The following is a 24,162-nucleotide window of genomic DNA, read 5'->3' on the forward strand; positions in this document are numbered from 1 at the left end:
AAAGAGGGGAGGTGCTGATAGGGGTCCCCATTGACCCCACAGCCCCATTTGAAGAGCTCAATCTTTGCAGCCCAGCTCTGGGAGAGGAGGCCAACAGCTCTGCCCCCTCCTGCTGGCACCTCGGGGCCCTGGTCCCTGCAGGATGGTGACAGCCACGTGTGACTGAGCTGAGGTGACAGCCAGCAGGGAGAGGTGAGGGGCTGGGGCTGCTCCCCCCGGGGGGGCACAGGCAGAGACACAGAAAGAGCAAACACGGGTAAAATGTTCAATCTGCTCTTTATTGGGTGCCTGGTGCCCTCAGCCCCCTTCCCAAGGGAGCGGCATGGAGGGGATTTTCCAGGGGTGACCTGAATATGGGGAGTGCTCTGGGAAGGCAGAGCCAGGCTGGGGGCACCTCCTCCAAGTGTCCCCAAACTGCCCTCGGGAACACAGCTCTGCCCGGGATGTGGGGAGGGGACAGCAGGCACCCCCGTGCTGATCCCAGGAGAGCTCTGCCAAGAGCAGGAGCTGCCACCTCCTCCATCCCACCCCGCAGCGATGCCGGGGAGGGGGCCGGGCCCCCAGCCCCTCTCCAGCTCACATTATTGCTATAGTCAGAGCAGCAGAGAGGCCGGGAGGGATCCAGGGATTTTGCCGTTTTAGGAGAGGGGAGGAGGATGTGTCTAAAGCCAAGGATTTATCCCCAAAAAGGGTGGGCTCCCCTCACTCTGGGGAAGGAAGGAGCTGCCATCCCTTGCCGGGCTGGAGGTGCCAGCAGTGCCGGGGCTGACTCCGGGAGGGAGTCCCAGGGATGCTCCGTCTGCTCCAGCCCCAAACTCATCGCACCTCCAGCAGCAGGGACTGACTGAGGAGGGGTCAGGAAGCCCCCCAGCCCCTCTCCTGGCTGGTCAGTTCCGTTGGCTGCCCAGCTCCTGGGAGATGAATTTCCGAAGGCGCTCGAGGTACTGGCTGTAGAGTTCGATGTCGTTGTGCCCTGCCCCATCCACCCACAGAGGCTCCACAGCCTTGGGGCAGCGTTCAAAGAGGGCCAGGCCGTGGGAGAAATCAATCACCTCGTCCTCAGTGCCGTGGATGATGAGCACAGGAGAGGTGATCTTGGAGATCTTCTCAATGCTGCCAGGAAGGTTGAAGGTTGGAGAAGGGGGGGGGAAAGAAGGAGAAGGGGGTGGTTAGAAAGAGGGATGGAGGCACCTCTGTTCCTCCTGCCTCCTGAACACATCCTCTCAGGAAGCAGGATCAGGGGACACTGTTTGATGACAGCAGAGCATGGGGACACGGAGCTTCTGCCAAGGATGAGCTCCAAGACAAATTGCCCCCGGGGTGACAGATGAGGACCAGACAGTGGTGACAACAGCCCCATGAGACCCAGGCATGGCTGAAGGAAATGGCTGCAGGACAAGAGGAGCCCAGGGCCCCCCCACATTGCTCCTTCTGGGCTGGAAGGAGGATTGGAAGCACAACTGTCCCAGCCCAAAGGCCAAGACATCGGGATGCAGAGCCTGGGCTGGAGACTCAAAGCACAGCTTCTGGCTCAGGGGCTACCTCAGTGCTGCCTTTCTGTGCCACTGCCCTCTGCAGAGGGCAAAAACTGTCCAGGAAATCACCCCTGGGGGAGAGAGGGGTCCCAGGGACCCCTGGGGCTTGTGAAACCTGACAAGGGGCCAGTGGGACAGCCCTAAAGCTGATGGGCAAAGACACAGAGACCAAAGGGCCAGGAGCTGATGCTGCCAGGGAATGTGAGGTGCACACAGGGCACGGAGAGGGGACAATGTCATCAGGGGTTACAATCCCCTGAAGGGGACCAAGGGCAAGGCAGGGGGATCCCCAGTTAAACACATCGTGGGAAACGGGGCAGCAGTTTTGCTGATAACCCCCTGGATGGCCAGGACAGAGCTGGTGTCGTGGGCACTGTCCTGTCCCTTCTCCTCAGGACACTCACTTGGGGAAGGCATCGAACCAGTAGGTCTTCTTTGTCTCAGGGAAAGCCACCCTCATGCCAGAGGTGAGTGGGGAGTGCAGGATGATGGCAGCACACTCGTAACGGGAGGCGAGATCCACGGTGGGCACGGTGCCAATGCTCTGCCCATACAAAATGATGTTCTCTGGGCTGATCCCATACCTGGGAGAGGAGAGGGGAGGTCAGAGCCCAAGCACAGGAGGCAGATTGCCAGGAGAAACAGCCCAGGACATCACCCTGCTCTGGGTGCACCCTGCAAGCTGCCCTGGGGTTGGGGTGAGGGCAATGGGGGCTGTGTCCCATCCCCCACTTTCCCCCAGTTCCCTGTGACTGGGCCAAAGCTGCTGCCCTGTACCCCAGGAGCAGCTGGGGCTGAGCTGCTGGATGGCTCTGGTGAGACCCCAGCCCAGGTTGCCCCCAGAAGCTGTGGCTGCCCCATCCCTGGCAGTGTTGAAGGTTGGATGGGGCTTGGAGCACCCTGGGCTGGTGGGAGGTGTCCCTGACCATGGCAGGGGGGGCACTGGGTGGGATTTAAGGTCCCTTCAACCCAAACCTGTCTGGGATTTGGTGAGTTGTGGGGGTATGAAGTCTCAGCAGTGCCAGGAGTTGGGTCACAGAGGGGCTGACAGATCCCAGGGCTCCCTGCCAGCTGGGCCTGGCTGCAGGCAGGACAGAGCCCACCACAGGGCTGCCTCTCCAGCCCAACTGGGAAAACTGGGAACAGCCAGATGGGGAGCACAGCACTGAGCAAGGTCACAGCCCCACAGCACCCCTACCCTGCTCTCCCTGCAGCTGCTTTCAGGCTGTTCCTTCCCATTGGGAGCAGCCCGGGTTCCCTCTCGGGGACGTTTCCTGTTTCTCCACATTTCCTGGATTTCCTCCCTCCCCCTGCCCTGCTCACCGTGTCCTCAGTGCCTGCCAGGCAGCATCGATGTCTGAGTAGAGGTTCCTCTCTGAGGGCTTCCCCGTGCTCACCCCGTAGCCCGAGTAGTCATAGGAGAAGATGTTGCAGTTGATTCGGGTGCCCAACCCGATGTAGAAGCTGCTCATCTGCCCCAGGTCCACGGCGTTGCCGTGGGAGAAGAGCACCGTGTACCTGCAGGGGGGTCACACTCTGCCACAGTGCCACCAGGGACAGCCAGGATGGTGGCCAGGACACAACGGGCCAGCACCAGCCAACCCGTGGCACCCCTGTCCCAGCACCCTGAACCTCCTGGCCACCTAGGACCAGGGGCTCACTCCCAGAAGAACCAGGCAGCCCAAAGGCAGGATGATTCTGTTCCTGTCTTTTTAGCCTATTTCTGGTAAAAAAGCTCAGGATTTGGGGCCGTTTGCCCGCTGGGGATTTTAAGTAAGAATTCTGACAGTGGATTTTTTTTTTCTCCCCTGACTCTGGCAAGATACCAGATGTTGGGAGAGAAGTGAATTGTGGGAGTGACAAGGCACAAGAAATTTCCACCATAAGGGGAAAAACAACGTTAATCATAAAAATTAACACTAATAGCTGGTTGCTGGAAGCTTGGCTCTCTTCTGCCAGTGGGAGGGGGCAGGACCCACCCCCTGCTGAGCACCCACAGTTGGCCTCAGTGATCTGTGGCCAGGTTGAACCTCCAGGTCCCAGCCTGGATGGCCCAGAAAAGTCCCAGCAGGTGTTTGGCAGGATGAGCTGGGATGACAAACCTGACCTAATGCCTGGGGGGGAGCTGGGAGGGACACCCCCTGCCCCAGGCCTCACCACAGCAGGTGGATGTGCAAGCAGCAGAACCTCCCCGACGGTTCCCAACCTCTCTCTGGGGAGCTGCAGGCAGGGATGGAGCAGATGTCCCCACAAGAGACCCCTCACACCAGACACCTCTCCAGATCCCCAAGAGCCAAACCCCCTTTGCCCCATGGCCACCTGGGGAGCCCTTGGCAGGCTGGGGGCTGATCTGGGCAGAGCTCTCTGCAGACATTGCTTGGGAGGACCCCTGAGTGTGGGCTCAGCTGGGGGGCTGCACCTCAAACCTGAGCTGTGCCACCAGCAGCTCCCAAGTCCTCTCCCAGCAGACTTCCCTGGGCTGCTCCTCTCCAGCTTCCCAGTGACACAGGGGTGACACACAGAGGTGACAGACACACAGGGGTGCCTGAACCCCTCCCTCTGGTTGTCACCCTTCCCTGTGAGGACTCGGATGCGCCCAAACACAGACCCTGTTCTGCACGGGTGTCCCCTGACCCGGGGGGCTGGGGACAAAGAACGAGGGGGTGATGCTGAGGGCTTGGCACAGACACTGGGCTGACAGCTGGAGCATCCTGTCACCACCAGGCTACCAGGGGGGGATCTGTGGGAAAGACAAGGGAATCCCTACACCCTACAGGCTTTGCCTCCACTCCCTGTTTAACCCCATTCCCAGCTGCAGGCACAAGCCAGACCGGTCCCGGGAGCCCGGCTCCACAGGAGACCTCCAAACCCTGCAGCAGGGCCAGCCAGGCGCCGGCTCAGCCCAGGGCAGGGAGGTGGCACCTGTCTGGGGGACAGGAGGGGACAGAAGGGGACAGGGTGGCACCACCTGGCAGCTCACCTGGCCCCGGGCACGCAGCGGACGTACATGCAGCCCACGCGGTTCCCCCGTCCGCTTTTGGTGACAAACACCTCGATGTTGTCCAACTCCCGTTGGGAATACTGAAAATCCGCCCGGTCCTTCAAGTGGAGCTTCCAGCGCCCCGCGACGCCGCCCCGCAGGGACCCGGTGCTGGTGCTGCCCACGGGCTCAGGCTCGGGGCTGAGGGTGTAGGTGGGCTCGGGGGGCAGGAAAGCCAACTTGGCAGCGATGCGGCTGGGGCAGGGCGGGCAGCAGAAGAGGCAGCAGAGCTGGCTGAGGGACAGCCCGTTCATGGTGGCAGCGAAGGGAAAGGCAGAGGTGTCCTCAGGGAGGGAGGATCCCGATCCAAGCGGGACGGAGGCCCAGGGAACGAGGAGGAGGAGGCCTTGTCCTTAGCTGGCCCTCGGCACTGCCGCGGCCGCTGGGCCACCACGGGCTGGGGCGCTGGTGGCCGCCATCCCTTCAGCTGTGGGGAGCAGCGGTGGCCTGGGGACAGGACAGGGACAGGAGCAGTGAGGGCTCTGACACGGACACACACCCCCCCGGGACAAACACACAGCACCCCCAGCACCCCCACACCTCCCTCAGCTGAGGGGCACAGCGTTACCCCCTCAAACACACCCCATGCTGGCACTGAACCCACCCAGCCCCCAAACCCCCAGCACCCCCAAACCTCCTGCACCCCCTGCTTGCACCCCCTGCTCACACCCCCAAACCCCCAGACCCCCTGCACCCTCTGCTCGCACCCCCAAACCCCCAGCACCCCCAAACCCCCTGCACCCCCTGCTCACACCCCCAAAACCCCCCTGCTCACACCCCCAAACCCCCTGCACCCCCTGCTCACACCTCCAAACCCCCAGCACCCCCAAACCCCCTGCTCACACCCCCAAAACCCCCCTGCTCACACCCCCAAACCCCCTGCACCCCCTGCTCACACCTCCAAACCCCCAGCACCCCCAAACCCCCTGCACCCCCTGCTCACACCCCCCACCCACAGCCCCACACGCGGGGGGGGTGAGGACCCCACAGCAGCCACATGGTTGATGGCAGAGAGGACACAGCCCAGTCCCCCCCCCAGGACCCCCCTGGATGCTGGCACTGGGGTGTGAAGGGAGCACAGAGCTCCCGAAAAAATGGGGAGAGGGGGGTAAAAAAAAAAAAAAAAAGCGAGTATTTTCTGCAAGTTTGGGCACAGGCTGAGGCTGAGGAATGTCAGAGCAGCCCACACCCCGAGGAATTCCATCCATCTGCTTCCGAAGGGCTGGAAAAGGGGAGGAAAGGGTGGAGAGGGGAGGCCCCAGCCCGAGAGGGAAGGGAAGGCACGAGGTGCCCAAAAATGCTGAAAAATTTGGGGTGTTAAGAGAGGCCCCGTGCCCCCCAGCAGACGGGGAGGAATCTGGGTGCCCCCCTCAAGCACCCCCAGCAGAGCCAGGACCGAGCCCCCCCCCCCAGGTCTGGCAGCCACAGGACCAGGGTCACCCACAGGGGACCGGGGTGTCCCCAACCCACACCCACACCTCGGGGTGTCCATGCAGCCCGGGGGTCACCAGCTGAGGACCCCCCAGGACCCCTCCAGACAGAGCAGGGGACACATCCACACCAACCCCCCCCGGACCCTCCCTCTCACCCCCAGCTCAGGTATGGGGGGTCAGATCCCCCCCCACCGATCACCCCCGGACTGACCAGAGTGGGACCCCCACCCCCCAACACTGACTGGTGAGTGCCCCCCTCCTCACACTGACTGACTGGGGACCCCCACCCCTCCCATGCTGGCTGGTGGGGGGGGGGTGTCACAGACACTGGTGGGAACGACCCCCCCAAACCTGACCTGTAGAGCACCCCCCAGCTTACCAGGAGGTGCCCCCTGCCCCTTCCACCAGGAGGACCCCCACCCACACACGAACTGAGGGGGGGTCACACATCCTGAACGGTGTCACCTCCCCCCCCACAGACACTGACCCAGACGGGACCCCCCGACTGACCACTGGGTGCCCCCCCCCGACCAGCACAGAACCCCCCACCCCACCCCCACTGACTGGGGGGGTCCCTCCAAAGCTGGGTCTGGGGGCACACACACGCTGACCAGAGTGCTGCCCCCCGAACTCCTGCTGGACCCCCCCCCACTGATCACTCGGTTCTCCCCCTGCCCCCCCCAGTACCCCCCGGCCCCGGTTCCGGTTGAGGCGTGTGCCCCCCCGCATTGTGCCTCCCACACACACATTGCCCGCTGTGCCCCCCCCACAGACCCTGAGGGGCTGTGGGACCCCTCACCCACACCCTGACCGCTGCCCCCCCCCACCCCGAAGCCCCCCCATCCCCATCACCCCGCTGGGACCCCCCCATCCCCACTGACCTGCCTCAGCTGCACCCCCCCATCCCGGGACCCGGCACCGACCCCCCCCCCCCAGCTCCCCCGGTGCCGTCCCCGCTCGCTGCCGAGGCAGACCCGATGTCCCCGTGTCCCCCCCGGTACCGGTACCGGTTCATGTTCCGCCGCGGCCCGGCCGGGCCCCCCCCCCCCGCGCTGGGGCTGCCGAAGGGACTCGCGGGCGCTGCGGGACCTCCCGGGCGGGGGCGGCGCTGCGCAGCTGCCGGGCTGGCCCTGCCCCCAACTCTGCTGCCGGAAGTGACGTCAGCGTTCCCCCGTTGCCAAGGGAACGGCGCGGCCTTGCCCGCGGCTCCTTTTCACCTCACGGCGGGAGTGGGGGGGGGGGAATGGAACGGGACGGGCCCATGGGAGGCCGGGGTGTCCCCACCCCCAAATCCAGACACGGCGGGATGTTTGGCTTCCTAATTAGGGACCGAATGAAGACGGGCACAGGCAAAAGGGGACGTTGGGAGTGGATGTTAGGAAGAAATCCTTTGGGGTGAGGGTGCTGAGCCCCAGGCTGCCCCCAGAAGCTGTGGCTGCCCCATCCCTGGCAGTGCTGAAGGTTGGATGGGGCTTGGAGCACCCTGGGCTGGGGGAGGTGTCCCTGACCATGGCACTGGGGGGGGCACTGGAGCGGCTTTAAGGTCCCTTCCCACCCAAACCAGTCTGTGAGTCAGTGAGTCCCAGTGGAGGGCCCTGGAGGAGCAGCCCCACACGCCAGCACACATTTGGGGTTGATCCACTGGAAAACAGCTCTGAGGAGGATCCCAGAGTTCTGCTGGAGAAGTTACCAAGGAGTCAGGAATGGCCACAAGCACCCGGGTTGTACCAGGCAGGAATCATCCCTGGGCTGGGCACTGCTGAGGCCGAATCCTGGGCTCAGTTCTGGGCCTCTCAGGACACCACAGAGGAGGGAATGGAGCTGGGGAAGGGTCTGGAGAAGTTATGAGGAGCAGCTGAGGGCCCTGGGGGTGTTGATCCTGGAGCAGAGGAGGCTGAGGGGAGACCTTGTGGCTCTCTGCAACCCCCTGAGAGGAGGTTGGAGCCAGGGGGGGTCGGGCTCTGCTCCCAAGGAACAAGGGATGGGACAAGAGGAACTTTTGGCACAACTCAAGTTGTGCCAGGGGAGGTTTAGGTTGGAGCTGGGGAAGAATTTCTGTCTGGAAAGGGTTGTCAGGGCCTGGCCCAGGCTGCCCAGGGCAGGGGTGGGGTCTCCTGCTCCAGAGACATTCAAATCTCAGCTGGAATCCACCCTGTGCAACCTGCTCCCAGGAAACCTGCCTGAGCAGCCTGATCCCCAGAGGTTCCTACTGCCCCCCTCCATGATTCTGGGATTCCCCCAAAACAGACAAGGACACAGGACCCCACCTCAGCTCAGCAGCACTGTGGGGTTCTCTGTAAGCAGACAAAGCAGCTCCCCTGCCAAGGGGTCTTTCAGGTCTGTGGGGTGCTGGCTGCCCCTAGGAACACATCCTGTGTCCTGGTGGGAAGAGAAACTGGGGATCTGGGTGCCAGAAATGAGGAGGCACCCTGGAGGCATCAGGCACTGGGGAAACTGAGGCACAGAGCCTCCCAGCCACCTCTGAAGGGCCCCGAGCTGAGCCAGCACAGCACACGTGTGCCCAGAAGGAACCATGCACAGCATCCAAGCAAACTAAACTGTATTCATATTTACACTGACCGAGAGGAAAGGGATGAAAGGGCAGAGGGAGGTGGTGGAGAAGCAAGCACCTGCTCTTCTGCCCCGGGGGCTTCCTGGCTGCACCCCCTGGCAGCAGCTGCCCCTCCCCGGGGGCTCTGGGGGACACGAGGCAAGGGGTGGTGGTGGCTGCTCCTCCAGAGGGACAGCTCCTTCCATCCCAACCTCACTGCCAAACCCTGCACCCACCCGACGTTCCCCAGAGGCAAAAATCCCCAGGGAAGGGGGGGCAGCAGCCAACCTGCCCCCTGCTCCACCCTGCTGGGGGCTTCTTGGAGGTCTGATCCCTCCTGGTGGCTGTGGCAGAGTACAGGAGGCTTTGGCTTGAATCAGATGGGAAAACCAAAGCCTGCAGAGTGATCCCCATGCAATCCTTAGGGCAGAATTCCTGAAAATGAGGGAGGAAGCCAGCACCCGGCAGGAGCTGCTCCACTCAGCCCTTGGAGCTCTGCTTCCTGACACCCCTCCCCACACGATGCTGCAGGAAATGCTTCCATAGCCTGGGACAGCCAGGACTGGGACAGGAGCTGCTGCTTATCCCCCAGGACTCATCCAGAGATTCTCTGTGAGCCCCACAGCTGCAGCTCCACTCCCGGAATTCCCAGGGAGGAGTGGGGTGCTCCCCAGGGTCCCCTGCATGGTGTGGAGGTGGGTTTAGGTGCACCCCAGGAGCCCCCCACCCACCTGAGCCCCACATTTTCCTTTCTAACAAGCCCAGGGCTACCTCAGTGCCTTTCAGGGTGCTCTCCTGCTCCGAGTGCTTTCAGTGTACCCTAAATCTCTCCTTTTGACTTCTCTTGCACCCTGAGACCTCCAGAGTCCTTCAGTGGGCCCAAAGCCCTCCCAGGTGCTTCTCCCAGCTCCCCTGGGCTCTCCTTAAAGCCTCCACTTGCCTTTTGGGCACCTCAGGACCCTCACAGCTTCCCTTCCCTGTGCCCCAGATCCCTCTGTCCAGCTCTCAGGACATTTCCTGGGACTCTGGCCCTGCCTCTCATCCCAAAGGGACAAGCAGAGAAGTGGGAGGGGGGGGGGAGAAGGGGGGCTTCCCAATCTGACCTACTGGGAGGGAAAAGAGCTCCCAGTGAGGCCCATGGGGGAGGAAGGGTCCCTGCTGTCCACCCACATGCAGGGACAGGGAAGGTGGCAGAGGTTTGGGGAACCAAACTCCGTGCACAGCCCTGATGAGATGGGGGGTGTAAGGCAGAGGGCAGGGAGGGGAGAGCTGCAACCTGCCCTGGGGAGTGAAGCACAAGGTTGGTGCCAGTGTCCCTCAGCCCAACTCTGTCCCTGGATGCACCATGCCTGGCAGGATGGGCTGGGGACAGTGGGGTGGGGACAGGATGGGGTTGGGACAGCTGGGGTGGGGACAGGGTGGGCTGGGGACAGGAGGGCTCCCTCCCTGCAGCGCCAGGCAGGGCTGTCCTAAAGGTCCTGCCCCACACCTGGGGTGCATCTCTGTCCCTTCAAAGCCACCAAATCCCTTTCCTGTGCCACTATTCTCCTTCCCCACTCGGGTGCTTCAACAACAGCTTCTTGCAGGGAGGGGAGGGGTGCTCAGGGCCTTAAAACTACAGGATAGTCCGAACAGCCCCCGGGGAGCAGGAGGCAGCCTTGCTGCTGGGATTTCCACTGGTGGGAATGGTGGGAATGGTGGGATGCTTTCACATCCACCATAAAGAGACAGAAGAGCAGAGTGAACAAAGTCTAGCAGCAGCTCAGGGGCTCCAGCCATGAGTCCAGGTGGGTGTGCAGGCCTCAGAGCTGCTGGCTGAAGGGAAAGGCTGCTTGGCAGAGCTCTGCTGCCCCTGCCACACACAGCACCCCGGGGCAAGGGGACTCTGAGGGTCTGAGCACTGGGAGCAGCGGGGCAGGACGGTGCCTTTCCCCTTGGGAAGCTGGTCAAGAACGGATCAGCCCACCTGTGGCTGTGGGACAGGCAAGAAGGGAGAGGAGGAATGCCAAATGTCTGCCAGAGAGGTGCAAGGAGTCCCCGTGTCCGGGTGCTGGTCTGTGTGTGCTGCTGGAGTCCCCATCACACCACCCGTGGGGCCGGGAGGAAGAGGAGGAGGAAGGCCGGGAGGAAGAGGAGGAGCACCAGGCCACCTGGCTGCAGTTCCAGCTGCTCAGCCCCCTTCACAACTTCTGTATCTTCTCAGCAATAACGATGGGGTTCTCCTTACGGATCTTCTCAGCCGCTTCTGCCTTGTAGTCGTAGGGACAGCCGTGCATGTCCGAGTACCGGTGCAGGGCACAGAACAGGTTCCCACAGCGGCAGTCGAAGCCTGAAGGGAGGAAGAGCAGAGCCAAAGCCCTCTCAGCCCTCACCCAGCTGGACAGGAAGGCAGCAGGGCCCCTGCTCCTTCCTGCCAGGCCAGGAAACTCCCCTGCTGCAGAAAGAGGGAGAGGTGAAGGTCTGAGAGGAGGAAGGGAGGGGGAACCCCGGGCGGTTCCCAAGCGCACACGTGCTCTGGGAGGTCTCATCTGTCACAGGAGTGGGAAATGCTCCCTGAGCAGCTGCTCCCTGTGTCCCATGGGGACAAGGGACGTGCCAGGGACTGCAGAGTGCCAGACTGCTCCTCCAGACTCCCCAAGCAGTGGGCAGGCAGCCTGGTCTGCAGCCAAGCCCTGAGAGCCAGCCTGGCCCCACAGGTGACACAGCAGCATCCGGACTGACCAGGCAGCAAAACCTTCACCTCACCAGGATCAGTTCTGAGCTACTCAGGCTTCAAAATCTGTAATTTAGTCACTTCACTCAGAGATAATGCTGCTCACAAGTGCTGCCATTACCACAGCACCCTGGGAAACTGAGGCAGGGAGGTTTGCTACAGGACGGAGCAGTTCCCTGCTGTGCTGGCAGTGAATTGGCCTCTCTCCTTCCACATCTTTCCAAATCCAGGCTGCAACAACCACAAACAGTTTGCTACAGAGCCAGTTTGCTCCTACTTGAGAGCTTACTTTGCCCCTACTTTGCTCGGGGTATCCTAAACGCTTTGAGTTCACAGGAGTCCTCTGCATGATGATTTTTAAAGGAGAGGAAACTCATCATAGTCTGAAGCTTTTAAAGAAAGACTTCATAGAATCCCAGACTGGTTTGGGTGGGAAGGGACCTTAAAGCCCCCCCAGTGCCACCCCTGCCATGGGCAGGGACACCTCCCACCAGCCCAAGGTGCTCCAAGCCCCATCCAACCTTCAACACTGCCAGGGATGGGGCAGCCACAGCTTCTGGGGGCAGCCTGGGGCTCAGCACCCTCACAGGAAATAATGTTTTCCCCATGTCTCACCTATCAGTGAGTTAGATTCCAACTGAAAATCCCACTTCAAGACTCATCTCAGTGTTAATGCTGAGTTCAAGGCCAGGTTGGATGGGGCTTGGAGCAACCTGATGCAGTGGGAGGTGTCCCTGCCCATGCAGGGGCTTGGAACTGGGTGAGCTTTAAGGTCCCTTCCAACCCAAACCACTCCATGATTTCATGTCATTATTACAACAACTTTACCACTGACTTGAACAGGATCAGAAGGAGATCCCCAGGGATCAGTGCCCTTGCTTCACCAGCAGAAATAACCCAGTTCCTCACCCCTACAGCCAAGGGCTGGCAGGGACCCTGAGAGCATGAGGCAGACTCCCTGGGACACTGCCCCGGGCAGAGCTCTTTGCAGCTCAGAGGGATACCTGCACCCACTGACCCACACTGACCCTCTGAACCCAGCCAGCAGCACAGCACAAGATCAGATCCAAGGAATCCAAACCCAGAGACCTCCTTAAGCTCCAGGAATCTTTCCCTGCAGCCAGGGCCTTACCAGTCAGCCCAATCTTCTTCCGGCAGGTGAAGCAGCGATTCTTCTTCGGTTTGGGTTTTTCTGAGGCTGCCTTCCCTTCAGCTGTATTCTGGGATATTTCCAGCAGGGTACCTGGAAAGAGAGGCAAGAGTTTTGTTCCTCCTCTTGATAAATAAACCAAACAACACCTTTACTTTCTTCCAGGAGCTGCCTGAGGCCTGGGTCCGACACCTCTTGGTGCACACTGCTGTGGACAGCAGCCCCCAAGCTGGGAGATTTGCCTTGTCCCAAGGAGATCTACACCTCACACAGCTTCCCCATGTTTTAGTTTTGTTTCAAATTCAAGATCCAAGCTCAGAAACAACACATTGTTGTCCAGGGAACAATTGTTCCTTCCTTTCAGGGAAGATCCACCGAGCAAGAGAGCAAAGGAGAAGAGAGTTGTGTCTTTCTGAACCAGGGAAGAGAGAAAGATATTAGACTTTGGCTAAGGCAGATGTAAGGTGTTTATCTCCTGCTGAGCAAAAATACAAAGGAGAATGCACCTGGCACTTGCCACAGGCTAAATATGAGCCTGGACAGTCAGAGCAGCTCAGCTGACAAACAACTCAACCAGCTGAGGCTACAGTTAATCTTTGCAGGAGGGAAAAAAAAAAAAGTTAACCCGTTGTAAGAACTACTAATTATTTTTGCTGATTCTTATGTAAGTGTTCCTCATATGTAGGGCTCAGGATGCTTTACACAGATACTCATCACTGTCCCTAATCTACCAAAGGAAAGCTGAGCATTGAAGCCAGATTGTTAAAGGTCACTGGTGCTTAGGAGGATTTCCTGCAATACCTAAGCAGGTTAGAGAAGCCAACAGGAGGGAGCAGCTCCAACTGGTAGCACAGACACACCTGGAGTGCTCTGAAAACCAGGCTGAGGAGTCAAACAGAGGCAAAGAGCTTTGTGGAGCTGGCCCTGAAGGACTTGCTAAAAATCACAGAGTCTGAAGCCAGGGCCAGGCTCTCCCACACCTCTCTTTCACCACACAGTCTCTCACTTGCCTGCTGGAAATTGTCTCAGCTTGCAGGCAAGGTTATTACCAAACCCAAAGTGCAGAGTCATGTGTGGTGACTGGAGCCTGGCTTCTCAGCAAGAAACAATTGTTGGTTTTTTTTGTTTTTTACCTTTAAATGCAAGCAACCACTGCTGTGTCACTGGGTTCCAGCTCCACTGTGACACCCTGTGACTCCTCAGTCAGAGGCCCCTGGGCAGTGACACCCAAGCTGCTCTGTCACTGCAGGGTTCCCACTTTGCAAACAAACAGCAGCAGCCACATTCCCCACTGAGGGGCAGGGGTGACCCCCCCCCAACACCCAGGGCAGCAACCAGGCCAGCAGCTGCCCCTGGGCAGCTCACCAACTCCTCTCCTCTCTCCCAAGAGGCTCCATCTCCTCCTCTCCCTCATGGCAGGGAAGTGCAGCAGCCCAGGGGACATTCTGCTCCGGGCTTTCTGCCATTCCCTGGGAGAGGAGTCAGGGAGGATTATCCTCCTGCCAGCCAGGAGAGGGCTGGCAGCTACTCAGCCTTCAGCTCCCAGAGAAATCTCTATCAGCCTGCCCTCAGGCACAGCATTTCCTCTATTCCCTGGTTCAGAAAGACACAAACTCTTTTCTCCTTTGCTCTCTTGCATGGTGGATCTTCCCTGAAAGGAAGGAACCTGGAAATAATAATTCCAAGGTTCCCTGGAATTAGTGGCCAGTATGGCACTAACTGCTCAAACCCACTCGTGAGATGGGTGTCACTCACACTTGGGTGGGTGTCACTCACACTTATGCCAAGGCTGAACCCATGGCTCTACCTGATGAGGAAGATGCTGATGAGGCTTCTTCTGTCTTGGGGAGCTCCTCAGTCTCACTGCTGTTTTCTTCTCTGGATATGCTCATGGCCGTCATCTGATGGGTCACAGGAGTCTGAGCACTGGGAGAATTTGCAACAAACAAACCACAGAGAAAACACAAGTTGACTTTTTTTTTCTTGATGAACAGTTATGTGGGAAAGATCTTCAGCCCAGAAAGTTAATTTCATTGTACTCAGAGGTAGCTGGAGAATACAGCAGGCCCATTTCCCTGGAGATTTGTGATCAGAGCTCTTTAGAGACACAAATGGAATGAGTCTGTGATGATCTCAGTTTCCTTTTCCACCCAATCCTATCTCAAAGCCCATGCAAACAAAAAGTCCAGGGAAACAGTGTTATGAGTCAGGACTGCAACGTAATGGCAGAGCTCAGTGCTCTGGTATCCTCCTTCCTACCAAAGGTGGCTTAGATCCCTAATCCAGGAAGCAGCTTCCAGACTGGATCATCCCCAGGGGCTTTCACCTGGGACTGAGCTGAAACCCAACAGTCTGACACAGCGAGTGACAGACAAGGGGCACTGGCTCCAAAAAAACCCAAGATGCCACTTTGTTTACTACAGGTTTTAATTTACTACTGACCCTCTGGTACCTGAAGAGCTCATCAGGGACATTTCAGTCTCCCAGATAACCCAGGATCACAGTGATCAATATCTGACCCAGCCCACTTCACAGATTCCCTTGGGCACACACACCCCCTGGGGCTGGTTTTCCCATGGCTGGGGATCCCTTGCCTCTGCCCCTACCTGGCTTTTGGATCCTCAGGAGTGGAGTCTCCATCTGCATGCTGCCCTGTGATGGAATCTGAAGCCAGGGGGCTGCTGTTGGGACCACTGGATGCTACAAGACAAGATCACAAGAGTACAGGCTCCAGAATAGTCTCAACAGTATGGTCACAAGTTAGTAAACTCTTAAAAATGTCAACAAATTCCTCGGGTGTCCAACAGCCAAGGAGAACACAGGATGAGCACTTTCAACATGTTGCAACCTCCTGTTCTCTGTCAGGAGCTGGGAGGGCACATCCCAGTTGGGATCACTCCCAGATTCCCTGTTCTTATACTTTCCCCTCCAAATTTCTGTGTAGGTCTCTGTGGGGAGAACTGATGGGGCTGGCCAGACCCAACTGTGACCCAGAGCAGCTACTCCTACACCAGGTCAGGAATGACTCCTGGTCTCAGAACTGTAACAGCCCTCTGGAATTATCTGCTCATCTTCCCAAGGACAGTGGGTCTCCTTTTCAGAGTCCTGTTCAGCTCCTCAGGACCTGCAAGCTCCTTCTTGAGGGATGTAATTTATCCACAGGAGTTACCTGCTGAATGCCTCCCATTACTGTGTGGGCTTTAACATCTGGTAAAACCTGCCTTCAGTCAGCCACAACAGCTCCATCAGTCTTTGATTTCCCTTCTCTTCCTCAACATGGCAAAGCAACCTCCACATAAATATTCTCCTGTCAGGATAAATGAAGGTGCTGCAGCCACCAACACACCTTGAACCCAACGTGACTCTGCAACTGCTCCAAGGTGCAAAGACCCAGATCCTCCTCTGCTGCAAGGAACTGGCTTCACCAGGAACATGTTGCTTCACAGCAGCAGAGGATCTAAGTCAAGGTCACTAGAAAAAGCCTTTTTCAGGAGGAGCCATGGTTGCAGTATGCTTCTTGGGGTGGGTAATCCAAGGCAAGTTATTACACTCAGGAACAAACCTGCAGATCCGTAGGGAGTGTTTCCCTCTGGCACTGCATTGTACAAACTCTCACATGTGCACAAACTCTCAGCAAAAGAAAATCCTGCTAGTGAGGGAAAGAACCTCCTTTCTGTGCACCTCCCTGCCTCCCAGCTCAGTGACATGCAGCTGTGTTTAGCTGCAAGAAACAAACCTTTTATTTCACTGCTTTGGATTGTCAGCCCTGTTAAGAAAATCATGTAAACCCAAAAGGCCAAATTCTTCCCAGAGAAAACTTCATTTCAGGGACCTGTCGTGGCTCCCAGCAGTCACCACGTAACTCCAGGAGCAGGAAACAGCTGTGCCTGCACTACCAGTGGCCTGAATTTGAAGTTTTAGCTTTCTTAAGGGTGGTGGCTTGGGTGGGAGTGTCACAAACAGCTGGGACTGGGAAGGAAACAAGCAACCCCTTAAAGGAAACAGAAGCACAAGTTTGGGTCTTTGATTTAGAGGCTCGAGTCTGCACGGGAAGCAAAGAGTTTTCCAGGAGGGAGTAAACCCAGCACCAGTACCATGCTCTGTCCCAGCTGCTTCACACAGTTTGCATGAGGCACCCAGGTTAAGATTTCATGGCCAAACATCCTCTACCTGGGGGGCTTATCCGGTCACTGCTCTGCTGCCTCTGCAGGAACTCCTTGTAGCAAACTGAGCACATCCCGTTGGTGCGGGGGCTGCCATAAAACCCACAGCCCGTGGTACACAGCAGAGGCACCTGGGTCTGGTTGGTCTCCTGAGCCATCCTCTCACCTCCAAGGCCCCAGGCTACAAAGAGGAATAAAAACGAGACAGCTGTGAGGGCTGCAGCTCTCCACCATCCTCTGCACCTGATCAGGAAGCAGCACAAAGGATCCTGAGGGAGCCCAACTCGTGTGTGTGCACAATTCAACGCAAGTCCCCTGAGCAGGGGACACCCAGGGCTCAGGAGCAGCCACAGGATCCAGATCCTGGGGCCTGGAGGATGCCCAGAGCCAGGCTGAAACACTGACAGAAACTCAGGGCTCAGGTGCCCCAGACTCCTGGTGAAAGACAAAACCCAAATGATCCCCTCTCCAACAAGAAATGCCACCCGACTGGTGACACCAAAACAAAGAATGCCATCAGCTGGCCAGACCAATTAGTTACATTTTACACCCAGTGGTGTTTGCTTTCATTTTCAGGCAGTTTTACTTCTTTAGTTCTCAGGAAGGTGATGCAAGCAGTGCAAAAAGAACCCATCGACTCTCAGCTGTGACATCCTCACGTACTTCCTGACATATGCTGGCAAAAAAGGGAAACATTACCATAATTAAGCTGGAAATAAGAATCAGGTTTCCTTCCAGCAGAAGGATGCAGCTCTGGAACACTTTCCTGGGGGAAAACCTACTTGAAAAATGAGTAATTTTTCCCGGGATCACATGCAGTTGCCTCCATCCCCAAGAACTGTCCCCTTTCAGCCACACATGGAGTGGATTTATACAGCCACCCCAATAAACCAGAACCACCCCAGTAACTGGTGTAAACCAGTACACCTCCAGTAACAACAAACACCAATTCTGATGGATGCAAAGCACACAGCTGGAGCAGAGGACACCGGCAGGACTGTGGTGGCACAGGAACTGGATCCACCTTGGGGACAAAGCCACAACGTGGGTCCCGGGAGTGTCCTCTCTGCCCAGCATGGCAGCTGCACAAAGTATCCACCACCTCAAAGCTAACTCCCCCACTTTCTTTCATCCCCTTAACAAAACGTGTGCTCTGCCAAGGGACTAAAACGAGAGGAACAAGAAATAATTACCCTCCCAGCAGTGCTCTGGTGGGATGGACGTGGATCAGCTCCGGTTTTTTTATTCCTCCTTGTCCTCAGCTGGAATCTCCAAATCTCGGGGCTCCTCTGGCAGAGCTCAGCCCCTCGTTCCCATTCCCAGACCAGGAATCCTCCCTGGCCCAAACCCACCTCTCCTCCGACCCTTTGGGGAAGGGACCAGACCCCCGGGGAGGTGACCACAGCCCCGCTCCGGGAAATATTCAGGAGTCTCTTCTGATTTTGAGCGTCCCTGGAGAGAGAAGGCGGCGGCTGCTGCGACTCTGGAGGAGTTGGGCTCTCCCTCGGGGAGCAGCCGTAGCTCAAGGCCTGACTGCAGCGGGAGCCGAGCGGCTTCACCACAGAAACAGCTGAAATGGAGAACCGCGAGAGAAACGCCACGGATCCCGCTGCTCTGCCCCGGCCCCTCAGCCCGGCCAGGCCGGAGCCAGCCGGGTACACCCATCCCACCCCACCCCACCCCAGCCCGGCCCAGCCGCCCCAACGCCGGCCCTGCCCCCCCCGCCTCCCGCCTCCCCCGCTGCCGGGCCCTGCGCCCCGCTCCCGGCTCGCCCTGGAAATCGAGGCCGAGGCTTTGCGGCCTGCGCGGCGGCGGGCGAGCCCGTGCTGAGTCGGGGCGCTGGGCTGTACCGGGCCCCCCCCCACACACACACACACACTCACCGGCGGCGGAGGCAGACGGCCGCCTGGCCGGGCCGGGCCGGGCCTGCCGCCGGGAGGCTCAGGCGGGCGGCGGGCAGGGCGGGCTGCCGGGAAACATGGCGGGCGGGACCGCGGCCCCCGAGCGCCCCCCCCGGGGAGGCCCGGCCCGGCGGGACGGCAGCGGCGGAACCGGACTGGGGCGGGATGGGGTTGGGGCTGGGGGGGAGGCGTGTCCCGGGTTTAGGGGAGGGGGCTGAGACCCCCCCGGCTGTGGGGACCGGGTAGAGATGTGCCCTGGAGAGGGGGGACGGGGCTGAGAGCCCCTGGGCTGCCGGGCTGTGGGTGTGGGGACTGAGACCCCCGTGGGTGTCAGGGGAGGGGGGACACAGACGGAGCCCACGGACGAGAGGAGACCCGAGAGTCCCCAGTCAGGGCCAGGCCATGGGAGAGGGGCTGAGAGCCCCATCCCACCGGGATATGGGGGCTGAGGCGGAGATGTGGGACACAAAACCATAGAATCGTGGAATCATGGAAAGGACCCCTCTGGGATCAGCAACTCCAACCCTTGATCCACTCCCCCCGTGGTTCCCAGCCCATGGCACTCAGTGCCACATCCAGACTCTTCTTAAAAACCTCCAGGGATGGAGAATCCACCTCTCCCTGGGCAGCCCATCCCAATGCCTGAGCACCCCCTCTGCAAAGAATCTTTTCCCAATATCCAACCTAAACCTCCCCTGGCAGAGCTTCAGCCCATGGCCTCTTGTCTGACTGATATTCCTTGGTCAGACAGGGGGAACTTGGGACTGAGGCACCGTCTGGACTGAGCTACAGGGGAGAAAAGTGGGGACCACAGAATGGTTTAGGTTGTGGCCACAGAATGGTTCAGGTTGCAAAGGAAATTAAAGATCATCTCATGGCACCCCTCTGGGACACCTCCCACCAGAGCCGGGTGCTCCCAGACCCACCGTCTGCCTGGCTCAACCAGGAGCTCGGAGTGCTGGCCATAAGCCCTGGGAATGCTGTTGGAGTGGGGATTCTGCTTGGATTTAGTTTGTGGCAGAGCTGGGGCTCTGGGGTGTGGGTCCCAGCGGGTCAGTTGCCACCCTGATCAAAGGCATCTCTTGTGGAGCCAGGCTGAGAGAGTTGGGATTGTCCAGTATGGACAAGAGAAGGCTCCAGGGAGAGCTTAGGGCACCTTCCAGTCCCTGAAAGAGCTCCAGGAAAGCTGGGGAGGGACTTGGGACAAGGGCCTGGAGTGATGGGATGAATGGGAATGGTTTCAAGCTGAAAAAGGGTAAACTGAGGTGAGATCTGAGTAAGAAATTCTATGGTGTGAGGGTGCTGAGCCCCAGGCTGCCCCCAGAAGCTGTGGCTGCCCCATCCCTGGCAGTGTTGAAGGTTGGATGGGGCTTGGAGCACCCTGGGCTGGGGGAGGTGTCCCTGACCATGGCACTGGAGGGGCTTTAAGGTCCCTTCCCACCCAAACTCCTCCGTCACTTTCTGTCAATTTGATTTATTTGCACCGAACCGCGCAGGAACCGAACTCAGCTGAGGGCTGGGCTGGTCCGTCCACCCCCCCCACTAACCCGTGGCTACCCAGCACGGGCTGTGGCCACCAGATGGCACTAGGCCCCCACGGAAGGTGACCACACGCGTGCCCACCAACCCACCCAGCACCCCCACCCTACCCCTCACCCTCCCGGGACCGCGGAGCAGAGCGGGGCCCTGGCTGGTACCGAACCTCCCTCGCCGAACGCGGGTCACCGGGCTAGCGCAGAGCGGAGGCTCTGGGCAGTCCCTGTGTCCCCAGGGGACTCCATGCACCCTCCTGCTCTCCAGGAGCTTTCCGGAGCCCGGTGGGGCAGCAGCGGGGTCAGGGTCAGGGTGGCTTTTCGGGGGGCAGAGCCTCCAGCATTGGGGGGTGAAGCACAGGGGGGGGTTTACCAGGAGAGCAGGAGCTGAAGCTCCCAGATCCCACCTGAAAGCTCCCTGATCCCACCTGCAGCCTGGCAGGAGCAGGGAGAGGAGGGTGAAGGGGTGCAGGGAGCAGCAGGGCTGTTAATACAGATTTTCCCCTCGTGCTCACGCAGGATTTTCAGCACCAAAGCCGCAGGGACTTGTCCCTTCCTTGCTGTGCTCTCCCCTCGCCCCCAGAACCACTGTGCGTGTCACTGTCACTGTCACTGTCACTGTCACACCACCCAGATGTGCTGCTGGAACATCGCCTCCACCCCTCCTCGGGTCCCTGCAGCAAACTGAGGAGCTGCATCCCTGCCCTCGCCCGAGCATCCTCTCTGCCCGGGTTACCTAATGACTGTCACTGAAATGTCACTCCAGGGAGGGGAGCGAGAGGCGGCCGGGGAGGGCAGGGCAGGAGGGGAGAAACGGGAGCAAAACACTATCGATTTCTTGGCAATTATCCCTGTTTCCAAAGCAGCACAATTAAAAGATGAGGCCACATTTCCAACCCCTCGGAGGCCGCACACGGGAGCAGCTCCGTGCCCGCCCCTCTCTCCGTGCTCCCCGCACACCTCTGGTGGATGCGGAGCCCCGGGGGCAGCCTCGTCCTCAGCTCCCCAGCCTCTGCCGAGCTCGTTTTCCCTCCAGAGATCATCTCCCCAGCCGGCTTCGCTGCCTCGCTTTTCGGGGAGCTCAAGATGTGCCTCCATCTGGCTTTGCCTGAGCCCAGGAGGGCAGAGGGCTCTGGAGACAGCTGGCAGAGCTCTGCTCCTTCTGAAGAGGAGCTGGAACCACAAAAACTCGGCCTGTTTCCACAAGGTTCTCTAAATTATTCCCCCTCCCCCATGCCCATCCTGCTCCCCACACGGGCTGGCTCCAGCCCTGCTGCACCCCAGGGCTCCCCAAGCTGCCAGCTGGATGGGTGCCCTGCAGCAATTTGGGGTTTTTTTGTTCTTGTGGGATGAGTGTGGGGTCACAAAGCTCTGAATGACACGATTTACATCCCATTGCTGGCAGGTGGCATTTGGGAGAAGCAAAGATGCCAGCAGGGCCCCGATTCCTGGCTCAAAATAGGTGTTGAGTTGGGTGATGTGTGGGCAATACCTGCAGATGGGCCTTGAGCCAGGGCAGGGGCTTCACCTGGGGTTCCCAGCACTGGGAGGGTTGGACACTGCCTCTCCCAGAGTTAAACACAAAGCCAGGATCAATTCCTGGCTGATCAGACTCCAAATCCCTCCAATCCCTCCCACCCTTGGCCTTAGGGGCTGGGTACCTGCTCTCTAGTGGGGCATCACAAGAGCAGCGTCTGAAGGAGGGGAGATAGAGATGAGATCTGAGGAAGAAATTCTTTGGTGTGAGGGTGCTGAGCCCCAGGCTGCCACCAGAAGCTGTGGCTGCCCCATCCCTGGCAGTGTTGAAGGTTGGATGGAGCTTGGAGCACCCTGGGCTGGTGGGAGGTGTCCCTGCACATGATAGGGGATGGGACTGAATGAACTTTAAGGTTGTTTCCCACCCAAACCATTCCATAATTTGAATTACGGATACTTTCACCCTGTATGGACAGGGATGGGGACAGGAGGGATGGGGAAGCGGACACTTCCTCCTGCTTCTCCTGGCTGCCTGGTGGTCCCTGCCCATGGCAGAGGGATGGAACTGGATGAGCTTTAGGGTCCCTTCCCACCAAACCCATTCCATGATTCCGTGATGATTTGATGACTCCCAGAGCCATGAGGAAGAGAGTGAAGGTCTGAGCTCAGGTCCTATTGTCTGGGAGGGAACTGAAAAGGAAAACCATTGTGGCTGACACCAGCAGGAGCCCCCTGCTCCCCACCACTCCCCCAGCCTCCTCCAGCAGCCCTGGGGCCACCTCTTAGTGCTGAGCACACATTGTCCCTTCTCCAGGGCAGGAGCTGGACCAGAGCCGCTACCCCCTGCCCCATCCCCCTGTCCCTGTCCCCTGCCATCTCCACGTCCCTGCAACCCCCCCCTGCTCCAGCCCCCCAAGCCAGCACGTTACCCCAACACTCCTGCCAGCCTGACACACATCTGGGGAAGAAGAGAAGGGTGCGAGGAGGCATAAAAACCTTTTAATAGGCTCAGTGGGTTAGAAACCCCCTTGCAATTACCACCTTCTCCTTGTCCGGTGCACACAAAGGACTCTCCGGGGCGCTGGGCATGTTCCTGACAAACCCAAGGCAGCCACGGGAGCTGGGAGGGAAGAGTGGATGCAGGAGCCCTTTCAGACACCGCTATTTGGTTGCAAACTGCTTAATTTCCTGAACAAAATTATATTTTTGTTGTTGTTGTTGTTGTTTTGATGGAAAGACGGCACTTTTTTGGCATGGTACAATCCTTGGGCTATTCATCCGTCGCCACAGCAACGGGCTCCATCAATGGCCATCCGAGATTGCAGATGATTAGAGACAACATGTAAAAGGTGGAAGACGCTGGGCACCTCACAAACCTCATCTTCCCAAATGACTTGAATTATCCTCATTATTTCTCCCCGGCCAATTCTCTCCCTGGTCGGCGGGAGACGTCGCTGTTATATAAACACGGGAAGAGTCGAGTTATGAGAGCGGGTGGAGGAGAAGGGAACGGTCCCTTCTGGTGAGGACTGACCTGGAAAGCTCATTACATGGAGGATGAAACCCTCTGAGATGCTTGGGGAGCTGCAAATGTCTCCCTACACCCAGGGCAGGTGCTGCTCAGGGCCGCGGAGGAGCGAGGCCGTGCAACGGAGTTTGTGGTCAAGCTTTGGGGTGGAGTGGCCCCAATTTCTGCTTCTCCCTGGTCCTGCAGGACCTCACCTTCTCCTGCAGCTCCATCCTGAGTTGTGCTGCTCCTTCCCGGGGATGTGGCAAGGAGATTCCAGTTGCTTTGCTCTTAGAGAGGGTTCAGGGACCCAGAACATCACCACCGTTGGTTTGGGAGGAAAAGCAGAAGGAAGGAGGTCACTGGAGCTTGGGGAGGGTTTGCCCCATCCCAGCAGAGGGGAAATGGTGTTGGGGGCTGCACCAGAGCGTGGAAACCCTGAAACTTTAATGCCCACCTGCAATATTCATGGTGCTTCCGATGGCCTGAATAATTCATGGATGGCTTTCTGTTGGGATTTCAGGGAAGGTTCCTGCCAACACATCCCCACCCCGCCTGCTGCTCTGTCAGACCCACCCTGTGTAGGAAAAGGGGGATGACATCTCAATTTTCAGCCAAAGGGTCCCCCAAAAATAATCCAGGGGTGTTCCAGCCCGTGCCTGAGGTGAGAGGAGTGGATGTGTCCATTTGGGGGATGTGTCCATCTGGGGGATGTGTCCTGTGCTCTGGGGGGAACAGGAGTCCAAAGTTGTGGAGTTGGGGGTCTCCAGCACCACCTGGAGATGTCCCCCACTCCTGGTTCCAAAGCCTGGTGCCCCTCCAGCCCTGAGGTGACCTGTCCTGGGGCCACCATGAGGGATGGGGACAGCAGCTGTCCCCACTCCTGTCCTCCTCAGCCACTGCAGGGCTGTCCCCCACACTGCAAGTCCCTCTCCCAGGGACAGATGTTGGCATGGGACGTGACAGCTGCCGGAGTGGCTCTGAGCCAGGCCAGGCCAGTGCATCCCCAGTGTGAACCAGGGCACTGGCAGCTGCCATTATGCAGGATCCTGACCCAAACTGGTCAGCCCGGGTCTGAGCTCAGGGCCAGAAAGTCGCCAGACCATGCAGCCAAGCTGTGACATGGCCGTGATGGAGAGGGGATGCTGAGAACACCCAGCT

The 24,162-nt window shown here is 59.0% G+C and overlaps 2 protein-coding genes across 5 annotated transcripts; both read right to left on the reverse strand.

The window, feature by feature from the left end:
• Window positions 1-257: 257 nt before the first annotated feature.
• ABHD17A (abhydrolase domain containing 17A) lies at window positions 258-7,118 on the reverse strand. Its single transcript, XM_030466379.1, has 5 exons — window positions 7,016-7,118; window positions 4,516-5,022; window positions 2,859-3,053; window positions 1,940-2,119; window positions 258-1,113 (listed from the first exon to the last, which is right to left on the reverse strand). Exons 2-5 carry the CDS (start codon window positions 4,827-4,829, stop codon window positions 888-890), a joined length of 915 nt encoding a protein of 304 aa, XP_030322239.1. The 5' UTR covers window positions 4,830-5,022; window positions 7,016-7,118; the 3' UTR covers window positions 258-887.
• A 1,433-nt stretch (window positions 7,119-8,551) lies between these two features.
• Window positions 8,552-18,536, reverse strand: LOC103532622 (AN1-type zinc finger protein 5). 4 transcript variants are annotated; one of them, XM_030466386.1, is made up of 7 exons: window positions 18,469-18,536; window positions 17,779-18,155; window positions 16,593-16,766; window positions 15,029-15,122; window positions 14,230-14,348; window positions 12,405-12,515; window positions 8,552-10,888 (listed from the first exon to the last, which is right to left on the reverse strand). In XM_030466386.1, the coding sequence occupies exons 3-7, from the start codon at window positions 16,741-16,743 to the stop codon at window positions 10,740-10,742; spliced, it is 624 nt and encodes a 207-aa protein (XP_030322246.1). In that variant the 5' UTR covers window positions 16,744-16,766; window positions 17,779-18,155; window positions 18,469-18,536; the 3' UTR covers window positions 8,552-10,739. The 4 variants fall into 4 exon arrangements, with proteins under 4 accessions (XP_030322246.1, XP_030322243.1, XP_030322247.1 ...); XM_030466383.1 differs by having other exon boundaries at window positions 14,230-14,372; XM_030466387.1 differs by having other exon boundaries at window positions 17,779-18,037; window positions 18,469-18,527.
• Window positions 18,537-24,162: the final 5,626 nt, after the last annotated feature.

The sequence above is a fragment of the Calypte anna genome, chromosome 28 (genome assembly GCF_003957555.1).
Source record: "Calypte anna isolate BGI_N300 chromosome 28, bCalAnn1_v1.p, whole genome shotgun sequence".
Classification (NCBI taxonomy): Eukaryota; Metazoa; Chordata; class Aves; order Apodiformes; family Trochilidae; genus Calypte; species Calypte anna.